General features: G+C 37.6%; 1 protein-coding gene across 8 annotated transcripts in view; it reads left to right on the top strand.

The window, feature by feature from the left end:
- RGS7 (regulator of G protein signaling 7) overlaps positions 1-19,645 on the top strand; it is a 249,874-nt gene that overhangs the window by 152,826 nt on the left and 77,403 nt on the right. For all 8 annotated transcript variants that reach the window (XM_058800926.1, XM_058800920.1, XM_058800928.1 and 5 more), the window contains exons 6-9: positions 4,990-5,041; positions 16,761-16,825; positions 18,543-18,619; positions 18,761-18,842. In XM_058800926.1, the coding sequence (XP_058656909.1) occupies positions 4,990-5,041; positions 16,761-16,825; positions 18,543-18,619; positions 18,761-18,842 (276 nt within the window). The remainder of the gene's footprint in view (positions 1-4,989; positions 5,042-16,760; positions 16,826-18,542; positions 18,620-18,760; positions 18,843-19,645) is intronic.

The raw sequence follows: 19,645 nt of genomic DNA, 5'->3' as shown, positions 1-19,645 counted from the left end.
TGTATCTGCAATCGTATCTGCAGTGCTAGGTAAACCTTGTTTCACTTGCTCCTGGCTTGTTCTGGCTGCTGATTCAAGTTACACCTACAATCAAGCAAAGTGCCTCAAAAGCATACTGATAAAAACTGGCAGCATTATTTCTGCCTGGGCTGATAAACAGTTCTTGACTTTCCCATAGCCGCTCTACCGCCCACCTTCCTTCATCTGCAAGTGGGATGTCATGGCAAAATGACAAATGTTCCCTCTTTAATACTTCTTCATGATGAACTGCTTCATATTTCCTTCTGAGGAAAAGTAAAATTCTTAAGGATGATAATTCCTTCAAGTTTTCTACACTCATGACAGATAACCAAACCACATCAGTATTTCATTATCATCTCTTTGAAAATGGTGGAGTTATGTAATGTACATGCTAATAAATGTACATGTTATATCACATCCATAGCTCTCCTGGGTGAAATCTTCACTTAGGAGCTTCTAGATCGTGAAACCAGGCACACAGATTGTGTAACATTAATTGTATGGGAATATTTGACATTGCAAGGGATGCTGTAATTATTTTACAGTGTATTTGGATATGTGATTTGTAACAAATAGTTGAACCAAGCTTTGTTTGCATAGTCCAGCAATTTAGAAGGTAATTTATGTGAGCAGAGCCTCCCTGCATTGCTGTGGGATATTTTTAATAGAACAGATGAGAAGAGGCAGGTTTTTTCCTTTGCACATGCCTCCTATTCTCATTCCTGACCTCGTTCCATTAGACCAGGGATCTTCTTATCTGACTCTTTTTATTTCCTAATCCTTCTGTGTTGAACAAAGCAAATCTTTTTTCCAAAGTCTTCATGGATAACCTCCCTAGCAAGTTCTTCTCAGAAATTGTTAAATATCTGGAGCGTGAAATTGTGCGGAGACTTTTGGAACAGAAGTGGAAATGTAAACTCAGCACTTGCATCATGGTCACGTGTCATGTGATTAAACTGTTTGATGTCTGTAAGGAACAAGGTATATTTCAGATTAAGACCAGAATTTTATGACTGTTAAAGCCAAGCAATTAGACAAGAAAATGTGGAATATTCCATTGGAAAAACATCAGTCATTTTAACTACATGCATGTTTATTGTTGGTGCTTTTTGTCTATACAGTCATAGCATTGCAAAAGTCCATTAAGCAGAAACTGATTTTTACATCAGGCTTTATTTTAAGTGTCCAGAATTTTCAAGGGTCTTTTTTCCTTGATGTTTTGGACTTTCTTTCTGTTTAAATTTTTATCTGTACCTCATCGTATTTTTTTGCCTTTTTTTAGGAGAGTTTTCCTAATCTCTGCACACATCAATGCTATTTCCTGCTTTGAAAATGTATGTTAGATATCTACTCTTTGAATACAACTTTATCAGCAGCTGTAGCTGTATTTGAGCACATATCTTAGGGTGATACCATAAATCTTTACTAGCTGGTAACAAAGTATTGCCTTGGTCAAAATACATAACATCTAATGTTTATTTCTCTACTAGTAGGGATTTTGCACTGTCAGTGACCTAATATGCTTTTGAAAAATCCAAATATTAGCAATCCTTAGCTTTCAAAGATTGGAAACATATAGAGTATTACACCTGTTCAATCTAAAGAGTAGACATAGAAACATTATAAAAGAGAAAATTTTAGCTTTATACCTTTTCTGGAAATACCTCTCTTCCCTTTGCTGTAATCTTCTGAAGCTCCTCAGCTTTATGCAATATTTTTAAAAATAACTGTTGATGTTTCAAAGGTTACTTGAATGAATATTTTTTTCCATGTATAAACTACCCTTCAGGTAATTGCACCCCTTCAAACATCATGCAGATAATTCAGTACTTTTGATAACTCTCACCAGTTATATAGTCATTGTTACAAAGTCCTGGAGACAGAGGAGAAAGAAAAATACCAGAAGACGTATTTAATAAAAATATTTACACATGCATATAAATCACAGTCCTGGGGAGCCAGGAGTCGTTCTTTAGCTTGGTGAGGCTTTTTTTTTGCTTTTTTGGAAATAAACACAGTTTACCAGTGTGAAAACACAAAAAAAATCCTTAAGCTTTCTGTGCTGAATTTCATCAGCCTTCTAACCTGAACTGTCTGACCTCATAAAAACATTTCCCTCTCTGAAATTTTTTTTGCCCTGTGCTTTGCCCTGTAGCTTTATCTCCTTGTCCAAATTAATTTTGGGCATGTTGGCAGAGCTGATTGCTGGCAGAATTGAACTCTGTTCCCTCTGGGGGGCAGCTGGCTGGGGGCCAGCCCTGGCCGTGCTGCAGCACTGAGCCATGAGCTGCGCTTCTCCAAGTCCCATGAAACACATCCCAGAGGGGTCAGGGCTGGCAGGGCAGGGACAGCTGCTGCCTGCCTGGCTCAGAGCCTCGGCAAGGAGACCTCATGCCTCTGTGAAAGACCTCTGTCTGCCCACCATCTCCTCCTTCTGCAGACTCAAACAAGGAAGGCATTTAATGATCTTCTGTACTTATCTCTACTAGCTGTTATTTGAACCCCTTTCTCATCTTGTAATGTCTGCCTTTTACTGGGGTTTCTTTTTTGCTTGCCCTATCACACATCTTTGAAACCTTTTAATATGGCTTATCGTGTAGTTTGTTAATTAAAACTCATGTTCTGTTTAAACTTTTCTGCTTTTATCTCCCTGGCACAGAGACGCTTACACTCATCCTTAGTAGCCAGCGCATTATTTTCTGCTTTTTCCTCAATCTCTTCTCCACATTTAGGTTGCACCTTTTTATCCTTCAGAAAAGCCTTGGTCACCTCTGCCTCCTAGCGAGCTAAAGTGACAACGTTTCACAACACTGAAGATCATGTCCCCTTTCCAATACTGTGTTTAGTGTCCACACTGTTTCACCCCCAAAGTGCTTCACCCCCAAACTTGCACCCCCAAAGTGCAAGTTTCAGTAAAATTTAAATGTGTTATTTAAACTAAATGCTGAAAAAAGTACTCTGGCCGCACATAGCTTTCCATTTATATATGAAACAGCAGAGTCCTCCTCCACCATCACTAACATAGTTGTGAATATATAGTATTTGTTCATAGCCTGCTGTGAAATGAGTGCTGAAAGTAACCTTTGGGATTTTTCCCTAAGTCAGAAGATGGAATTTGTTTTTAATTTCAGCTGGGATAGGAGTATATGCAATTTGTCATGAGAAATCCTACGGATGCATGAGGGGCTTTAATATGGACTTTACAGCAAGTATGTCCACAACTGGGAGTTTCAGCCGGAGAGCTGCTTGAGCAGATATGGCTTCTCTGTATTTAGTAACCCTCACTACACACTTTTTTCAGAAGCACTACTTGAACCTGTAAACAGAGGTTTATCTTCCTTTTAGCAGAGAAATAATGTAGCTGTGCTTTTCTTCTTGGGCCTCTCTGGATTTACATTTTGTGCTCTAAGGAAGGACTGTTCTCACTTCCTGAGTTTGTAAACTGTATATTTCAATGATGGTGACTTTTTGCTTTATATGAATCACTCTTTTAAATTTTATAGTTGCTTCTCCAAAATGTGCTGAGTACTGCAATTCATTCTTTAGGAGTTAATCTTCTTTCTATTTGTGCTCATATGTGCTTCTACTGGTCACTTTGATTTCAGTGGCACTGTGAAGGAATGGTTGATTGGAGAATTACTTATTGTTGGTCCCTTAAAATGTACCAAATGGCTTTTAAGAAACACATCTTAGCCTTTGAAGTTAGCTTGTGATAGTTCCTTTTTTATCCTTTAGCTCCTTGATGTTGCTTGATAAATAACAAGTTCTAAATTGGTTCTATTAAATTTGATGTGTCAATGTTACAAAACCAAGAGATTTTTCACAATATATATTTTATTTGACAATTGCTGTGAATGTGTCACCCTTCAGCCCTGTAGGTTTCCAGATTAACATTAAAACAGTTTTGAAGGGAAGTGGGCAGCAAAGAGGTTTCCATTTTTGCAGCTGGGAGATTTTTGAGAAAAAAACAATGAGAAATAGGGAGTAAAGCAGAAGGTTTTCCTGACGGACCACCTGTGTTTTGAAATACCACTCAATCACTTCACACATTTAATGAGTTGCATTCAACTCCTCAAATATTATGTAATTCTCTGTAGCTGTGTGTATATGTTTATGTATAGATGCGTGACTCAGTCACAGAATATTCTGAATTTGAGGGGACCTCCAGGGATCATCGAGTCTGATTCTTAAGTGAATGGCCTGTATGGGGATTATGTGCTCTATAAAAATGTTATAATATCCATTTTTACCAAAAGTTGTGATTTAAAAAATGAAGTCATTTGTATGAAAATATCTATACAGTCTTATATTCTTCATTTGTTTGAAGTGAATTCTTTGAACAATACATGTAGCACAGCCTTAATAAGTATAGTGTTGAAGTAGTTTTTGATACTTTGTCTTTCCCTTAAAAATACTCCACATTTCAAATCACAACCAAGTAAACAATTATTAAAAAGGAGGTGTTGATGTCTTTGGGAAAACAGGATGTTTTTAGAGGCACTGTTAAACAAATGACACCTGGGAAAGATAATTGAATATTAATCTGTGAATGAAAACTCTCAAAAATCAAGAACTGACTGAATTTCAAAGCTTCTTCTGTCTTTATACCTCTAAACCTGATTCTCCAGGACATGTGAGAGATGTACTTCTAGGGAAAATGTAAAAGACAACCCCATTATCTAGCCTTGTGGATTTTGTTCCCTTAACTTTGAGAACAAAAACTCCAGGTTTTTTTTTCTTTTTCAATGTCATTTTTTTTCAATGTCATTTCTTTTTCAATGTCTAGCATGATAAACAGGTGTACAAATGTAATTTTCTGTTCTGATGCCAATTTCAAAAATGTCAAGTTAACAGTTTAATAGATCTACCAAAAATATAAAATTATTCTGAAAACCAGTAACAATTCACGGACTGTATAATGCTTGTATTGTCTAACTTGAGTTTCCTACTTCTTTTTTTTGCCTATAGACACCCTATTTTTGGCCATCAAATTGTTGGGAGCCGGAAAACACAGACTATGGTCAGTCTAGAAATACTTCCTATTTCTTTTGGAAATTATGCATTTGGTTAATGAATGTTTCACAGCAATCTGTCTTGTTTCACCATCCTACTGTTTAAAACATAATTATATGTCATGTAATTCCTGTGCAAGAGCTACTGATATTGAAATGAAAATGTTGCTACCTTTTTCAAAGTTTGTCAGAAGCTTATCAAAGTCATATTTTGGAGTGGATCTGAGGAAAAAAGAAAAGAGCCCAAGTCCTAAAAGTCAAGAGTCATCAAAACCTACCTTACTATTTATATTCTCTGTTTGCTCCAGCAAGTGTAATTATTTACAATGAGAGAATCTCAGTGAAGCAGAGGAGACTTTATTGATGGTTGTGCAATGCTTATTATGAGATTGAGAACCAAAGATTTGACTAGTTTAAAACTCTTATCTCCAATATACACCATGTGGAAAATTACTGATTATGAAAACTAATACAGTTCTAATATGAACTGTATTGGAAAATACAGTTTATTTTTTATATGCCTGTGACTTGGGAGTTTATCAGTATTATTTGTGTATATATATTATTATCAGTATATATTGTAATTACTGATGTGTGCTTAGACAGCAAAATCTGAGGATAATAGGTAGCAATGTATTAGGAAAATATATTATTAAAAATTATAACAAAGTTAGGTTCTTCTGTACTCAAATAGTGACCTAATTTTTAAAGAAAGTGTATCTATGAGCAGCCTCCTGTTCATTCTAATCCAAACTGTAAGTACTGAGCTCATCTGAAGACCAGGTAACTGAGCATGTACATGATAGGTTATGTTCTCAAAACTTCAGACCATGAATATCTCATTTTACAGTTTTTCAGAAATGTAGGTGAGTGTTCACTTGTAATTTGGATTCTCTGCCCTTGGGAGCCAAAGACTTCAGGATGGATGGTTCCAATAAATTCTTCCTTCCTTTTTAGAGCAGGCTTAGTTTAATTTCAAATACATTGCCAAATAAAATAATTTTAAGCCGAAACTCTCAGCAGAGCTGCATCTCTCCAAGGTATAGTTTGAAAATGTGACAGTTTCGTCATCCTATTGGAGTAGAAAAGTGTTCAATTTTTCACTGATATTTGAAGATGTCCAGTAAATAGTTACTGAAAGCTCCCAAGGAAGAGGGATTGTTACCATATGTGTGTGCTTAGCCACTCTGTATGAGGAAAATAGTCACTGAAGGAAAAATGATTGATTTACCATTTATTACTTCACTGAAGTCCCCTAATATGTTAAAGATCAGCAAGTAATTAACTGGTTTAAGAGACATTGAGTTCTTCAGCTCTAATGTATCACATTACTGGGATGGTTTTAATACATAATTACATGCTTACCATGTCTGAATTTAGGATCAAGCTGAGAAAGTTTATATTACTGTCCTTTATTCTAAAGTAGGAGATACTAACTTCCTGTCATACCTGATCAGTGGATTGGTCAATGAATTATAAACCTTAGTAAGTAGAAATCCTGTATAATGTGTCCAGGTTTGCACGCCAGGAATACAGAATTAAACTTGGAATCAGCGTCTTCATCATGCAGGGAGGTGCTTTTGTTGAACAGTAAATTTACTCATTTCAGGGCTTTTGAGATTTAAATATGTTTCAGTTGCTGAGGTAAGCTCTTTGGTGGCAGAGGGGACGAGGAAGGGGAAGCAAATCTCCCAATCTTGCTATCACATTGCTCCTTCAGTGTCATGAGCCAGAAGTGCAGTCCTGTGTGAAACAGTCCTGTGTGAAACAGCCTCTCCGTGCAGCAGTGCCAGAGCATTGTGCTGGAGCTACCAAAGGGGACGGTGTGTCACCAGAGCTGGATAATGCTGGGGCATTTGCAGGAAAATAAACTTTTAAGGCACCTTTTCAATAATGTTCTTATTAGGTTAGCGTCATCCAAATCCCAGAAATTAGGATTTCCCTTGTAAACCATGCTGCTCAGAGGAATGCAGGAAAATCAATATATTTAATCAAAATGTTAAAGGAACCAAAATAAATCTAAAGTATGTTTGCACATTCTGCATATTTTCATGGTAATTGTTATTTCCTGGAAAATATAGTACATAGAATTTATGTTATTACAGATATGCAAATGCATTTCATACTTGTCATGCATTATGGTGCTGTGTAGTGCTACCAATTTCATGGACTTGTCTTGAACGAGCTTAAAACTGTGCCCTCTAAAATTATTGACTGTGGCAGGCATTAGAAGTCTCTCAAGACCAGCAAAAAGCAACCTCTCTGTAATAGTCCTTGATCAAAATTACTAACAAGGCAAATAAATTTCTTTGCCATTAACCTATTTTAACTAGCCATTGGAAATACTCTAGAATTTTATTTTAATTTAAAAATTAATCCTAACCACTCATCTTTACTCATCCATAACTGAGCTACTGTCCAGAATGTAGCATACTGCCAGGAAAATAATTTATCTTAAACAAGAAATTAAATGCGATTGAGATACTGTGTGTTAGTTTATTGCCAGAACTAAATAAGAAAAAAATAATCCTTACATATTTGTATAACATGTTAATATCTTCTCTAAAATATAATTTGATCTATATGGGCTTGTAATAGCAATTATTTGGCTTAAAAAAATATTTTTCTGTGGAAAGTAACTGAAAAAGATCTACAACCAGAATCTTCCAATATGCCACAAAACCACAGACACACTCTGATAATCAAGCTGTAGTGCACTGCTACGTCGTGGTGGCAAAAAGAGGGCTTGGATTAAGTTATTTTATGTCAAAATGGAAAATAGCCTTTTGATTGTAATTTCCAAAATATTGACCATGATCATTCTGAGGTAGCTGAGAAACAGTCAATTTTCTTAAAAGTGCTGAAAATCTTCCTACTTTTTCTTGAAAATCATGCTTTAAGTGTTGTCAAGAGAGATTCCTCAAATTGCAAATAATTTTTACAAAGGCAGGTCCTTAAGTTCCATCTGTTGAAGTCCTGTTTTACTGCCATATGTCTTGGAGTCCACCCAGGCAGAACATGTTGTTCTTTGTAGAATCCCATTGGTTTTAGAGTGATTATGTTAGTGAAAATAAGTAATAATGATAACAACTACTATTATTAAGGCTAGAGTAGTTCAAATAACTTTGCTTTTTCCTGTCAGTTAAGTCATGTTCCTGAATTGTGTTTAAGTTTTGTGACAAAGAGAATTGGATCTCAATTCAGAAAAACTGGCTCTTGAAATAGGCACAGCTAGTGGCTGAGCATGTGACCTGCTTGGAATTATCTTCTCTTTTGTTACAGATACAATTTTGTAACTGGTGGATTCTTTTTTTCCTGGCATATTATAAACGGGTCATGTCATTAAGGATTAGTTAAATAGAGGAGCTAGTTAAGACAATTGCATCCCAGAAAGGGGAAATATAACGCCACATACGATGTTGTTATTCCATGTGCATTTGGTCTCAGTTCTAATGGAACCTGTCAGGTTCTCTTGGAGGTTTAGTGACTCACAGTTGTTGCAAATTTGAGGCATTTAGTCCATTACTGTCCTCTTTTTTGAATAAGTAGAAAATATGAAATGTTAGGGAAAAATTCCATTCACAACAAAATGGCAATTTGTCTTTTTTTTCAATTCTTTAGGCTTAATTTAACATATTTGTGAAAATGTAAGAGGATTGTAAGAATTTCAGACATAAAATAAGAAGAATTAGTAACTTTTATTCATTTTCTCTAGTGAACTTTTGCTGATAGTGCCCTACTATCAGAGGGCACTCAAAAGTATCTTTGACATATCAGTTATAGTCTTAAGGATGTTTCCACATACCAGAAGACAAAAAGTCAGCTGTGTCTATATAGTTGCAACAGGATGTTTGAGCATTGTAAATTTTTTTGTGTGCATTTCTCTCAAATGAGTTAAAAATGGAGGAGGACTGTAGAATGTTGGTGAGTTTGGTGAGTTATGGAGAACACAGTAGATAACTGATAATGCAACATAAGTTTAAGGGCACTTGACCATGTGATCTTTAAGTGATGCTAAATGAGACTGTTTTTCTCTGTCTTCAAAGCAATTTCTTAAATTCTGTTGCTGTGGAGAAAGACAAGTTTTGAAAATGTAACATATTTTCAGTAGCCTCCCAGGTAAAGTCACTACAAAGTATTACAAAGGCAATCTCCTAGGAAATTAGAGCAATCATGGGGGTTGGGGTAAGTCTTAATTAATTGCTCCTTTTTAAAGTGTGAGATACTTTAAAAATAAATTGACAGAGGCCTGTCCATGTTTTGTCTCTTCTGCTCTGTTCTGAACATGAGCCATTTCACCTGGCTCGTTTCCCTCCTCTCTCCCCAACCCACAGAAATGCTAAAAAGTACATATTGCACAAAAAGTAACTGCAGTCATGTATCGTGTTTTTCATATGTTGAAAATTTTCATATAATTTTCTCTTTGGAGTCTCTTGCCTGCTTGTTTTCCATGCTTAGTTTCAAATTCCTCTATGAAAATTTGAGTAGTCCAGGAATTTCCTCTCTCATTAGTCTTTCTATACCCTTTACCATAGAGTGACTGTTTGGAAGAACTGTGTGGAGAATGCATTGTATATTTTCATTGCCCAAATGCACAGGAAGGATTTCCTTGGCAACAGCATATTAGTAAGCAATTTGTATTTGAGAAATACTGATCCCTATTGCTTACCTGAACTCTGCTGGAACACTGCATGTTCTCAGCATCTCTGGAAATCAACCCATAACTATGAGTCAATAGCTTGGGGCAAAACTGGTAGCAGAGAAGCACTTTTGATACAAATTGTCATATATATATATAAAAATATTTGTTAAAATTCATGCCATGAGAATTTACAAAGAATGTGTGAATGGTTTCTGGAGAGCTCTGCAGTTCTATAATCTCAAATCTTGATTCTCAGTTCCCAATTTTTCTACAGCTGATGTCACACTATGTCAGCAATGACTCCTGCAATCAATTCTTTAAAGTCCTTAATGCAGATCCCTCTGTTAAGGACTCATCTCTCAAAATTTTCTGGATTTCTAGGTGTAGTAAGAAACAGACTTTTCCTACCAGAACTCCTACAGAGTAATTTACTAAACTGTTTCTAAGACTGAGTTGTGACTCCTTAAGTGAATGACTTGCCTTTAGGAAGTTATATATACATAATATATTGACTAAGATCTTGGTGACAGGACTAAGTGTCACTAAAGTCTACCAAGAATAACAGCCTCTCAAGAAAAATGTGACTGGTGTCAGTGCTTGCTATGCATAAAATTTGATCTGGGTAGAACCCAATCAAATGAGCTTTAGGAAGTACACTTATATTAGCAGATAGGTGGAAGAGGTGACCTATAGTATTTTTTCCCACTCTGAATTAATATACCATTATATTTCTCTGCATAGAGACATTTTTCACTCATTAGAAGCTATCTCTGTTAAATAATGAAAGTCTCACTTCAACAAGCATGGCCTTGAATTTTGTTCTGATCCTTGCTGATTTCTGACATTGACAAATCACTGCAATGAGGCCTCTGTAACCAGAAGGCATTTCCAGATAAGGCTTTCCAGTCATCTCACCACTTCAGAGTTTTGTGCTTACCTGAATGATTCTTTTGTAATTTAAATTGTAAAAATTGTAACTTAGTCCCATAATATGAGGAGCATGGAAAATGTGTTTGGCCAATGCACGTGTATGCACACATAAGTAAGGGTAACTGATGCAAGTACATTTTTCTGCAGTACTGTTTCGAAAGCATTGATAATCTGCATCTAGGTCCCCTATAAATAAAAATAAAGTTTCTTAACAGAATTCTGATGTATCTAAATGTAACTTGGAATTTTTTAAATTGCTTTTAAGTTTCTATGTTGAGTAAACTAAATAAGTTTCATAGAATGTCAGGAATTGGAAGGGAATCACAGGGATCATTGAGTCCAGCTCCTGGCCTTGCACAGGGCACCCCAAGAATCACACCATGTGCCTGAGAGTATTGTTCAAATGCTGCTGGAACTCTGTCAGGCTGGTGTTGTGACCATTTCCCTGGGGAGCCTGTCCCAGTGCCCAACCTCCCTCTGGGTGAAGAACCTTTTCCATGTATCTAACCTGAACATCCCTGGACACAGCTTCTGTCTTTGTCACTGGTCACTACAGAGAGGAGATCAGTGCCTGCCCCTCCTCTTCCTCTGAAAATTAAGCTGTAGATTGCAATGAGATCTCCCCTAAGTCTTCTCTTTTCTAGGCTGAAAAGCCAAGGGACCTCAGCCCCTCCTCCTGTGACTTCCCCTGATCCCATCACCACGAGTGTCCCAGATTAGGAAGGTGTGGAGGAGGCAGTGTTGGTGCGCTGCTGTGATCACTGTGGCATGTCTCACGTCTTCTCCAACACTGGGGTCCCTGTGGGCTCTGAGGCTATTTGAATGCTGACCCTAATGGAATCTTAGTGCTGAGGCTGAGGTCCCCATCACTGTGGGTGGTCCAGGTTAGAAGGGCATGGAGGCAGCAATGCTGGCACTCTGACACGCTCTACTTTGCATGCCTTTTCCTGCCCCATTGTCCCTGGAGCTGTAGGCTTTCTGACTCTCTGAAAATATAACCATAATGGAAAGTTGAAAGCATTATGATAATATAAAGAAGCATGAAATGATTCAATGGATGTAGATTTAAGTTGTATTTGACAATTGGATATTCTTAGTCTGATCTTGGGTGACCTTTTTCCCATACCAGTTTTTTGTCACCCTGGCAGGATTTTCCAAGGCCATCATCATCTGGGGACTTCTGTATGTTGAAGATGAATTTGCCTTTTTCTAATTCTTGATCTCTTTGGTAGTTTGAAATTTGGGTTCTTTCTTGCCCTTTGTTTATGTAAAAAAGTCCTCTGCTTGTGTAAATCTATAATCGAATTGCTTTCCTGAAGTGTTATGGGAAAAGAATAGGTTCAAAGAGTAAAGACTAGAAATGGAGAGAAGTGTTTCATAAGTTAAGGTTTTGATGATTTGGCAATTTAATGCAAATAAACCTGATCATGGTCTTCTTTCTAAATTAATTTTATTAGCATTTACTTAAGAGTATGGTTCTTTGGTAGATACACAGGGCTCTGTGGTGACCCATTTTTAAGATAAGTGAAACTCAATCGCTGTTGCTAAGGGCAATTTTTTTACTATAGACTAAGAGCATAGGTGACCTAAAGATGGTATGAAATAGCCCTAGAAATCCCAATGTTTAAATAAAAGAGTTAATTTCATGCTTTTCATCCTGCAGTCATGTTTTGTGCTGTAATTCTCCATCTGAAGCAGGCACTTGCATATGGAGGGAGAACTGTCTGCCTGCAGGGCACTTTGAAACCCTTAGACCTTGCAGTGCTTGCTATTTTCTTTGCTCTTTAGATACAGACTAGGCTTATACACACTGGCTCTGAAAACAGGATTTTGGCTCCGGGAGTACATAAATTTAGCCTGGCCTCAGTGGAGATAATGAATGTTCAGTGAAAGCACACTTGTGTGAATCCAGCTGTGACCCCACTGGCACTGGCACAGTTATGGAAGGAGTTTGTGTGCGTGGTGGGAGGGTGCAGGTGCCATAGTCTGTGGTCTTCAGAGGCCCAGTTGAACTCCCATTGAATTTAGCTGTGGCCTTTGCTCCACTGTGGCAAAAGGGAAGATTTAGCCCCTGTTTAGCAACAAGATAAAATTCCTCAGGGTGGGTTTTGGGTGAAAGTTCTGTTGTTTTTTTGGGGGGTTTTTTGTGGGTTTTTTTTTTTTTTTGAGTAACTGTAATATAACGTGTACTCAGTCCAGTTTCTTGAGCCTAGAATGAAATGTGTCATAAATCTCTATGATCTTATCTAAAGAAAAAAAATCTAATGAGGTTTCATAGGAGCTTTCAAATGCAAGTCAACTGTCAAGAATAGGAAACAAGTAGCGAACCATGAAAATTTTTTTTGGATGTGACAGTTTAAAAACTTGCAAGAGGCAAAGTACAGGCATCCTCTATGCAACTCTGGCTTTGTAGTCTCACTTGAAACTCTCAGATTGCCCACATTTTGTGAATGCCTGAACAGAATTTTCAAGAGCTAGTAGACTGTGTTTACTCCACAGCTACAGGAATGTATTTCAACGCTTGTTTCTTGTTCAAATACCCATTTATAAACATCACTGACCATCTTTCATTATGAAATGTTACAAATTAATACAGCCTTTAAAATTATTGGCGAATCTGTTCGCTCATGGTAATCAGTCACTTCCAAAGCACAAGCTATAGCATCTAATATATAATTCACTTTATTAGAGGCAATTATGTTGATTGCAAAATACATCAGAATACACTGGCTCTAAAAATACGTGTATAAGGCAGTCCATATTTAGCAAATTGAGGTTATTAATCAGACCCTGTTCCTTGCATATCATTCATCCCCATGGTGAGCATTTTTCAGCGCCCTTGTCAGGGAGGGGCAAGCAAGGGCAGGTAGGCAAGAACTGAGGTTGGCAAGAGTGCAGGCAGGAATGAGGTAGCAGCATGGATAGGCTACAGGGCTGGTTAGAGATCTATCTACAACACAACTCAAGCCTGTGCCAGGGGCTGTAGCTAGGCTTGAGCACAGTTCCTGTGGATAGGCCTCAGCGGAACCCCTGGATGGGGCTCTCGGTGGAATTACAGCTCCTTGGTGCACTGAGGGCCCTGACCTGGAGCTTTGTGGGACGGATAAATAGAGAGCTATATACAGAAATAGAGAGCTTCAGGTGGAGATCCTTCCTGCAGGCTGCGCTTCTGGTGAAGCTGTAAAAGCACTGTCAACATGTGGGATTGGAAAAGCAGGCACTGTAATTCACTGAAATTCTGGGAGATCCTGACTCTGCTTTGAGAGGGAAATTGATTGACATCCTCAAAGTCCGACTACTGGACAAGTACACTTACTTCATGTGTGATTTGGTGCAGAAAAGGAGTGGTGCCTGTGAAAGGTACCATATTTCAATCCATATTTCAAATGTCATTGTCCTGAAAGTCAGAAAAACAAAACCTCACTACTCTATATGTTCAAATTATATGGCTGAAAATGAGGGTGATATTCACTTTCTTGCTTTCCAACCTGCTACTGATTTTTTTACAGATAAGCCAAATAATATGATAGATAGCATAAACTGGTGAAGACAAATTCCTGAGCTGCTGCCAGCTTTTTGTGGCAGTACAGTTAGCTGTTGAATAGAGGCTCAAACATGCACTTTTATAAGGATGTAATTGTTAGCACATAGCAATGGCAATAAATTGAGTCAGAGTAGGAATGTCCTCCAGCACTTTTTCCTCCTACACTAGTGGATATGCTGTACTTCTCACAACAGTAATTTCTCCTTAGGCATATTCTACCTTATTCACAGTGGCACATGGACACATTTCTGGCATAAGGAATCCAAGCCACAGCTGTTTTAACCATTAGACTCCTCTGAAGGGGAAGGGATCTGGATATTTCAGTTTAACAAAAAGGGTCTGAGGGATAAATATGGTTTTTTGAGTCTTGGCCAAGTCATGCTCATAATGAAAACCAAACATCTTTATATGGACTGGGAGGAAAGAGGGTCATTAAAAGAACCCTGAAGGGAAAATGACTGCAGTAGAGTTACACAGTGAAGACACAGTGTTAAATTAATAATGTGTCGAGCTAATTCATCTCCTGGTGACCTGCTGGTTGTTTCTCTGGTGTTGAAATCTCTCATATCTGAAGATACTTTTTTGATGCAACTTATCCTGACAGAAAGATGAGCAGTCAGCTACCTCTGAAACAAGAATTTTTGTAGGAGTAGCAGGAAATATTATCCCAAAATCTGCCCACAATGGGACTCAAGGAAGTGCTAAACTAACTAAAAGTGTCTGCACTGGGACTATAAGAATGTGCTTTACAAGTTTTGATAAAGTGCAGGAACATGGAGCTTTTATTGTTTCTGTTCAGTTGGTATTAAATTGGTAGAGAAAATTTTGACTCCTGGAATTCTCAGAACTGTCTACACATTATATAAAGTGTGTATTTTATTGCTAATATTTACAAGGGGCTTAGATTTTTTTTTTCTTGTTCAATGAAATAACCAATTTTGAAGGAAAAGAGGAAAATGCTTCACCTTAAAAGAAGCGAAATGACAAAGACTTTCTCTCTCCTCAAGAATCTCTTACCAGTGTACTGATTGTGAATGCAGCCTAGGTACAAAGGGTCCAAAATTCATCCCCTCATCTTTTTGTGATGTTTCAGCATGCATGCCAATGCATTAGTGTAAGTGTATAATATATTACAATGCATGAAAGCTATAGAAACTCTCTGTCTGCTGTGTGTGACGTGGATCTAGATCTGTCTTTGTAGATTTTGTAGACACAGAAACTGCCTTGGAACCAGAGGGGTTGGAGGGGGGGGCAGGGATTAGAGAAAGACACCATGGCTTCTTATGAGACTATGAAATAAAGTAGACCAAATAATACACACAAAAAGAGGAGGGGAAGAAAAAACAAAAATTGCATTAAAATATAACTCATTTTACATCAAGTAACATCTTTAACTGCAGGTAGAAGTGCTTGTAATCAATTCAACTAAAAGAGCATTCACTGCAGTGGGTTTGCATGCATTTGCAGGTGTCTTGTCAGGAATAAATATTTCCATGGCATCTTAAATTATATTTGGGTTGACTAACTTAATATTCAAACCTACATGTAAGATGAGCACATCCTTCCTCCTAGTTAGGAAGAATTAAGTTCCTGTGTGAAGTTATTTCCCAGAGAGTCTTTGCTTCTGTACTAGACCAGCTGGCAGTAGGAACATTCCTAAGCACAACCAGCAACTATGGGCTCTTTTTGCTGATTGTGGAGATAAATTAAGGTTTTATCACCTAATCTGATCAAAAGATTCATCCATCTCACATGAGCAGTGCTCTGAAGTAATGAAGTGGGTAGGAATTAGGATACAATTCCGATTAGGAATTGTACTGCACTCGTTGTCTCACTGGTGGGGGAATCTGTAAAATATTCAGAGTTTTTTGGAAAGTATTTGCTGCTAAATAAGGTCTATTGAAAATGTACTTTACCATTTTATTAATAAAGATTCTGCATTCTGTCTAAATGAAGTGGAGGAAGGACAGGTCTTCTGAAGGATTTTTGGATTTAGAAAATAAATGAAAGAATATTTTTTCTCATATGTAGCAGATGATGCTTTTTTTCATTTTTTGGTCTCACATTATTTTCTAGTTTAAGTATTGGTTATAGCAGACTAATCTGTATGAGACATGAGTTTTATCTAGAATTATTTTTTAGCTAAAATCTTCTTAGGTTGAAAGTTTGTGTTTTCTAAATATAGACTCAAAATAAATAAAACCATGTATTTGTGTTCTTACAATCCTGTTTGACTAATACAGCAGCAGCTCCTGCTGAAACTCTTATGCATTATGATTTATACACAGACAGTTTGAAAAATGTCTTTGCCATTTTTCTTTAATGTGCTAGTTCCCTGGCCATTAAAAAACCCTGACCTCAAGTATCTCATGAATTTTGCACATGATGTCTGTTGCATAAAGCAGATTTTATTATTATTTAATGAACCTATGTATCTGATCCATCATTTCAGTTACAATCCCAGTAGCCTTGATCCCATATTTAAAGCTTTCTAGAACAAAGGGAGAAATCAAACAAAAAAGCTAGCTTTAAGCCAGACATGAAGCTTTAATTTCTCATCTGCCATGTTTGTGAGATAGTAGCAAATTCTGTTTATTTTATTCTGTTCCAGCTGTTTACCTCTGCAAGCGGACAATGCAAAACAAAGCAAGGCTAGAACTAGCAGACTATGAAGCTGTAAGTACCTGGGAAAAAGTAAATTTTTCTGCTGGGCCTGATGAGCCTGTGAAATAATGTGACGCATGAGAACTATGGGCATTATGTGTGAAAATCTATTAGTTATCCAGTTCTTCCAGCTTGTCGGTCTAACAAGCTGGAAGAAGCTTGTCCAGTTAGCCTTCACTATCATCTCTCAAACACCATTTAAGAGATGATAACGAAGGCTAACTGGACAAATGTTGAGAATACAGTCCATCTGTAATCATACTCTGCTCAGATCCCCATGCCAGGATCACAACTTCACAAATCCCAGCTGCACTATGAGTGTTTGGAAGCAGTTGTTCTCTACAGCATCTAAGGTTTGAACAAAGGATCCCTGACAACATTTCCAAAAGCTCTCGATAGATGTAGAAATGTGAAACTCATTCTTTATAAGGGATGCTGACACTTGAGCCTTTTCCCATCAGCTAGATGAGAGGCAAAGAGGCTCAGACTAGAGGCATTCCTACTCCCTGACAGCTGTGCTGTGCCTTGGGCAAGGTAAGATAATTGGGGCCAGGAAGAGCTTGAAAAAGGGAGAGTTGGATTAGCTGATGAGGATAGCATTAAATAAGGAGAGAGATGGCTCGAATTCCAACTCTACCCCCAAAAATTCCTGAATTTTTCATGAATCTCTCAACACAAAATTCATGAACAGCCCTGTCTCTGGGCTGAAAGCTGTCCAGCTGTGCTGCTGTGACCTGATAACAGGATAGTCAGCCTGGCCTCTCAACACACCAGACACTCCAGCCACAGCACCATGCTGACACACTGCATTGCTTCTTTTGGCACAAGCTTGTTTTTCAGTGTACTGCACTGTGGGACATGCATAATTTTATACTCACATGCCTTAGAAAACTCCGCTTCAATGTACAATCCATAAGAGCCTTTTCTGGTATTGAAAAGATCTCTAGAAAGTCTGCTCTTCTCTTTCTCTAGTGTTCATTCTCAGTGATTATGGTACAGAGATATGTTTGCAATGCATAGAAATATAGTCAAAATAACACTTTTGTTAAGAAGACTGAATACATGCTGTTTAAGCTGGGAAGAGATTTAGAAAGCTCTGTTGGAGACTGTGAAAATGTTCCGTCATCAATGGCAGAAAGAATTTTGCAATGATTTTATAATTCTTCTTCCTGTTATTATTAGTAGGCTGCAGAATAGATACATTTCCTGTACAGTATTGAAGAACTATAGTCTGTACTTTTAAAAATGAGGATAGCTGTGGAGGTTTGACTATACTACCAAAAATGGCAGCCAACACTGTCCAGTGGAAACCATTTGCATGGATGACTGATGAAGAATTGTCATTTGGATCATCCAAATGGACATAGCTGCTGTTATCTTTCATTGTTACATACTTTCAAAACAAGGATGTTTCTTTGTACTATTTCAAAATTGCTAAGGTAGCACACGGTATATACAAACGTTTCTGAAATCCCATGTTCTGCTGAAGGATGCATCTACCCTTTTTATCAGTTTCAAAACTAAAATAGTCGAGGCATTCAAAAATATACCATCTCATTGGGTGGCAAGAACAAACTTTGTATCAGATAAGTAAGGTCCATTTACACTGACACAGATATCATGACCTGTATTACGTTTTGCTGAGGGGGAGGTGAGGAGAGGAGGGACAGATAAAGCCAGAACCTATTAAGGAGTAAGCTAACCCACTAAAATTGTGATGTATTTGCAGGAGAGTTTGGCCAGGCTACAGCGAGCTTTTGCTCGGAAATGGGAGTTTATTTTTATGCAAGCTGAAGCACAAGCAAAGTAAGTTCCTTTGGAGATGAGCAGTTTTCATTTCACATGATTTTTTGAGGCGGGGGGGAGGGGAAGTGGTTGGACACATTTTATGTTTAAAAATGTCAGTCTTTGACACTATTTCTTTTAAATGTCCTATGACATTGCCAGGGTTGACAAGAAGAGAGACAAGATAGAGAGGAAGATTCTCGACAGTCAGGAGCGAGCATTTTGGGATGTGCACCGTCCGGTGGTGAGTGCTGCTGGGGCCACGGGGTCTGTGAGCAGGGCTGCTGAAATGTCACCTTCTCTGCAGCTTTGGGGTGGCCTGGGCACAAGTGAAACAGCAGCAGGGTGAGGGGTTGGGGCTTGCCTCCCTCTTTTAAGGATCTCGAGTTTATATGAATCTGGTATTGCAGACTTCAGATGTGTCTGCATCCAGCTCATGATTTTCAGTGAATAGATGTGTTGTGCCTGGTTTCTTGAATCAAAAAGTACCTGTCTTTGACTATTATCATCTCAAAGGTTTCCTGGGTATGAGTCACACAACCAAAATTATCAGCATAACTAAAAATACTCTTAAATAAGTCTATTTTTCTTTTCTAGTCTGCTTTTTTGCTTGCTAAGCCTTTTAACTTCATTCCAGTTATGCTGCCAAGCTATTTTTGAAGTACATAAAGATTAAATATTGGCTTTGAGCTGTGGGAGTCACTGTCTAAACAAGATTTGTCTGAGTTCTTTGTCAAAGTCCATCTGAAACAGAGGTTTAAAAAAGAAAGTTTCTTACATATGCAACTATACTTGAGTGCTAAAATTGTGAAAAAGAATGTAAATTATTTCAATAATTCCAATTAAACTGTACTTTTTTTTTTTTTTTTTTTTGCTTTACTACAGGGCAATATTGGTTTCCCTTACCTAGAGTTGATAGAGTTGAGCTTTCCTTTCCTGTTTATGCAGTTTGGTATCATTACCAATGAAATCATATATGAACTATATCTTTTGCTCTGACACTGGGGAAAGCTACCTTTAGTGGGGGAAGTAAAATTAGGTGATGAC

This window comes from Ammospiza caudacuta, chromosome 3 (assembly GCF_027887145.1).
Source record: "Ammospiza caudacuta isolate bAmmCau1 chromosome 3, bAmmCau1.pri, whole genome shotgun sequence".
Lineage (NCBI taxonomy): Eukaryota > Metazoa > Chordata > Aves > Passeriformes > Passerellidae > Ammospiza > Ammospiza caudacuta.
This window is presented reverse-complemented; position numbering and strand designations above follow the sequence as displayed.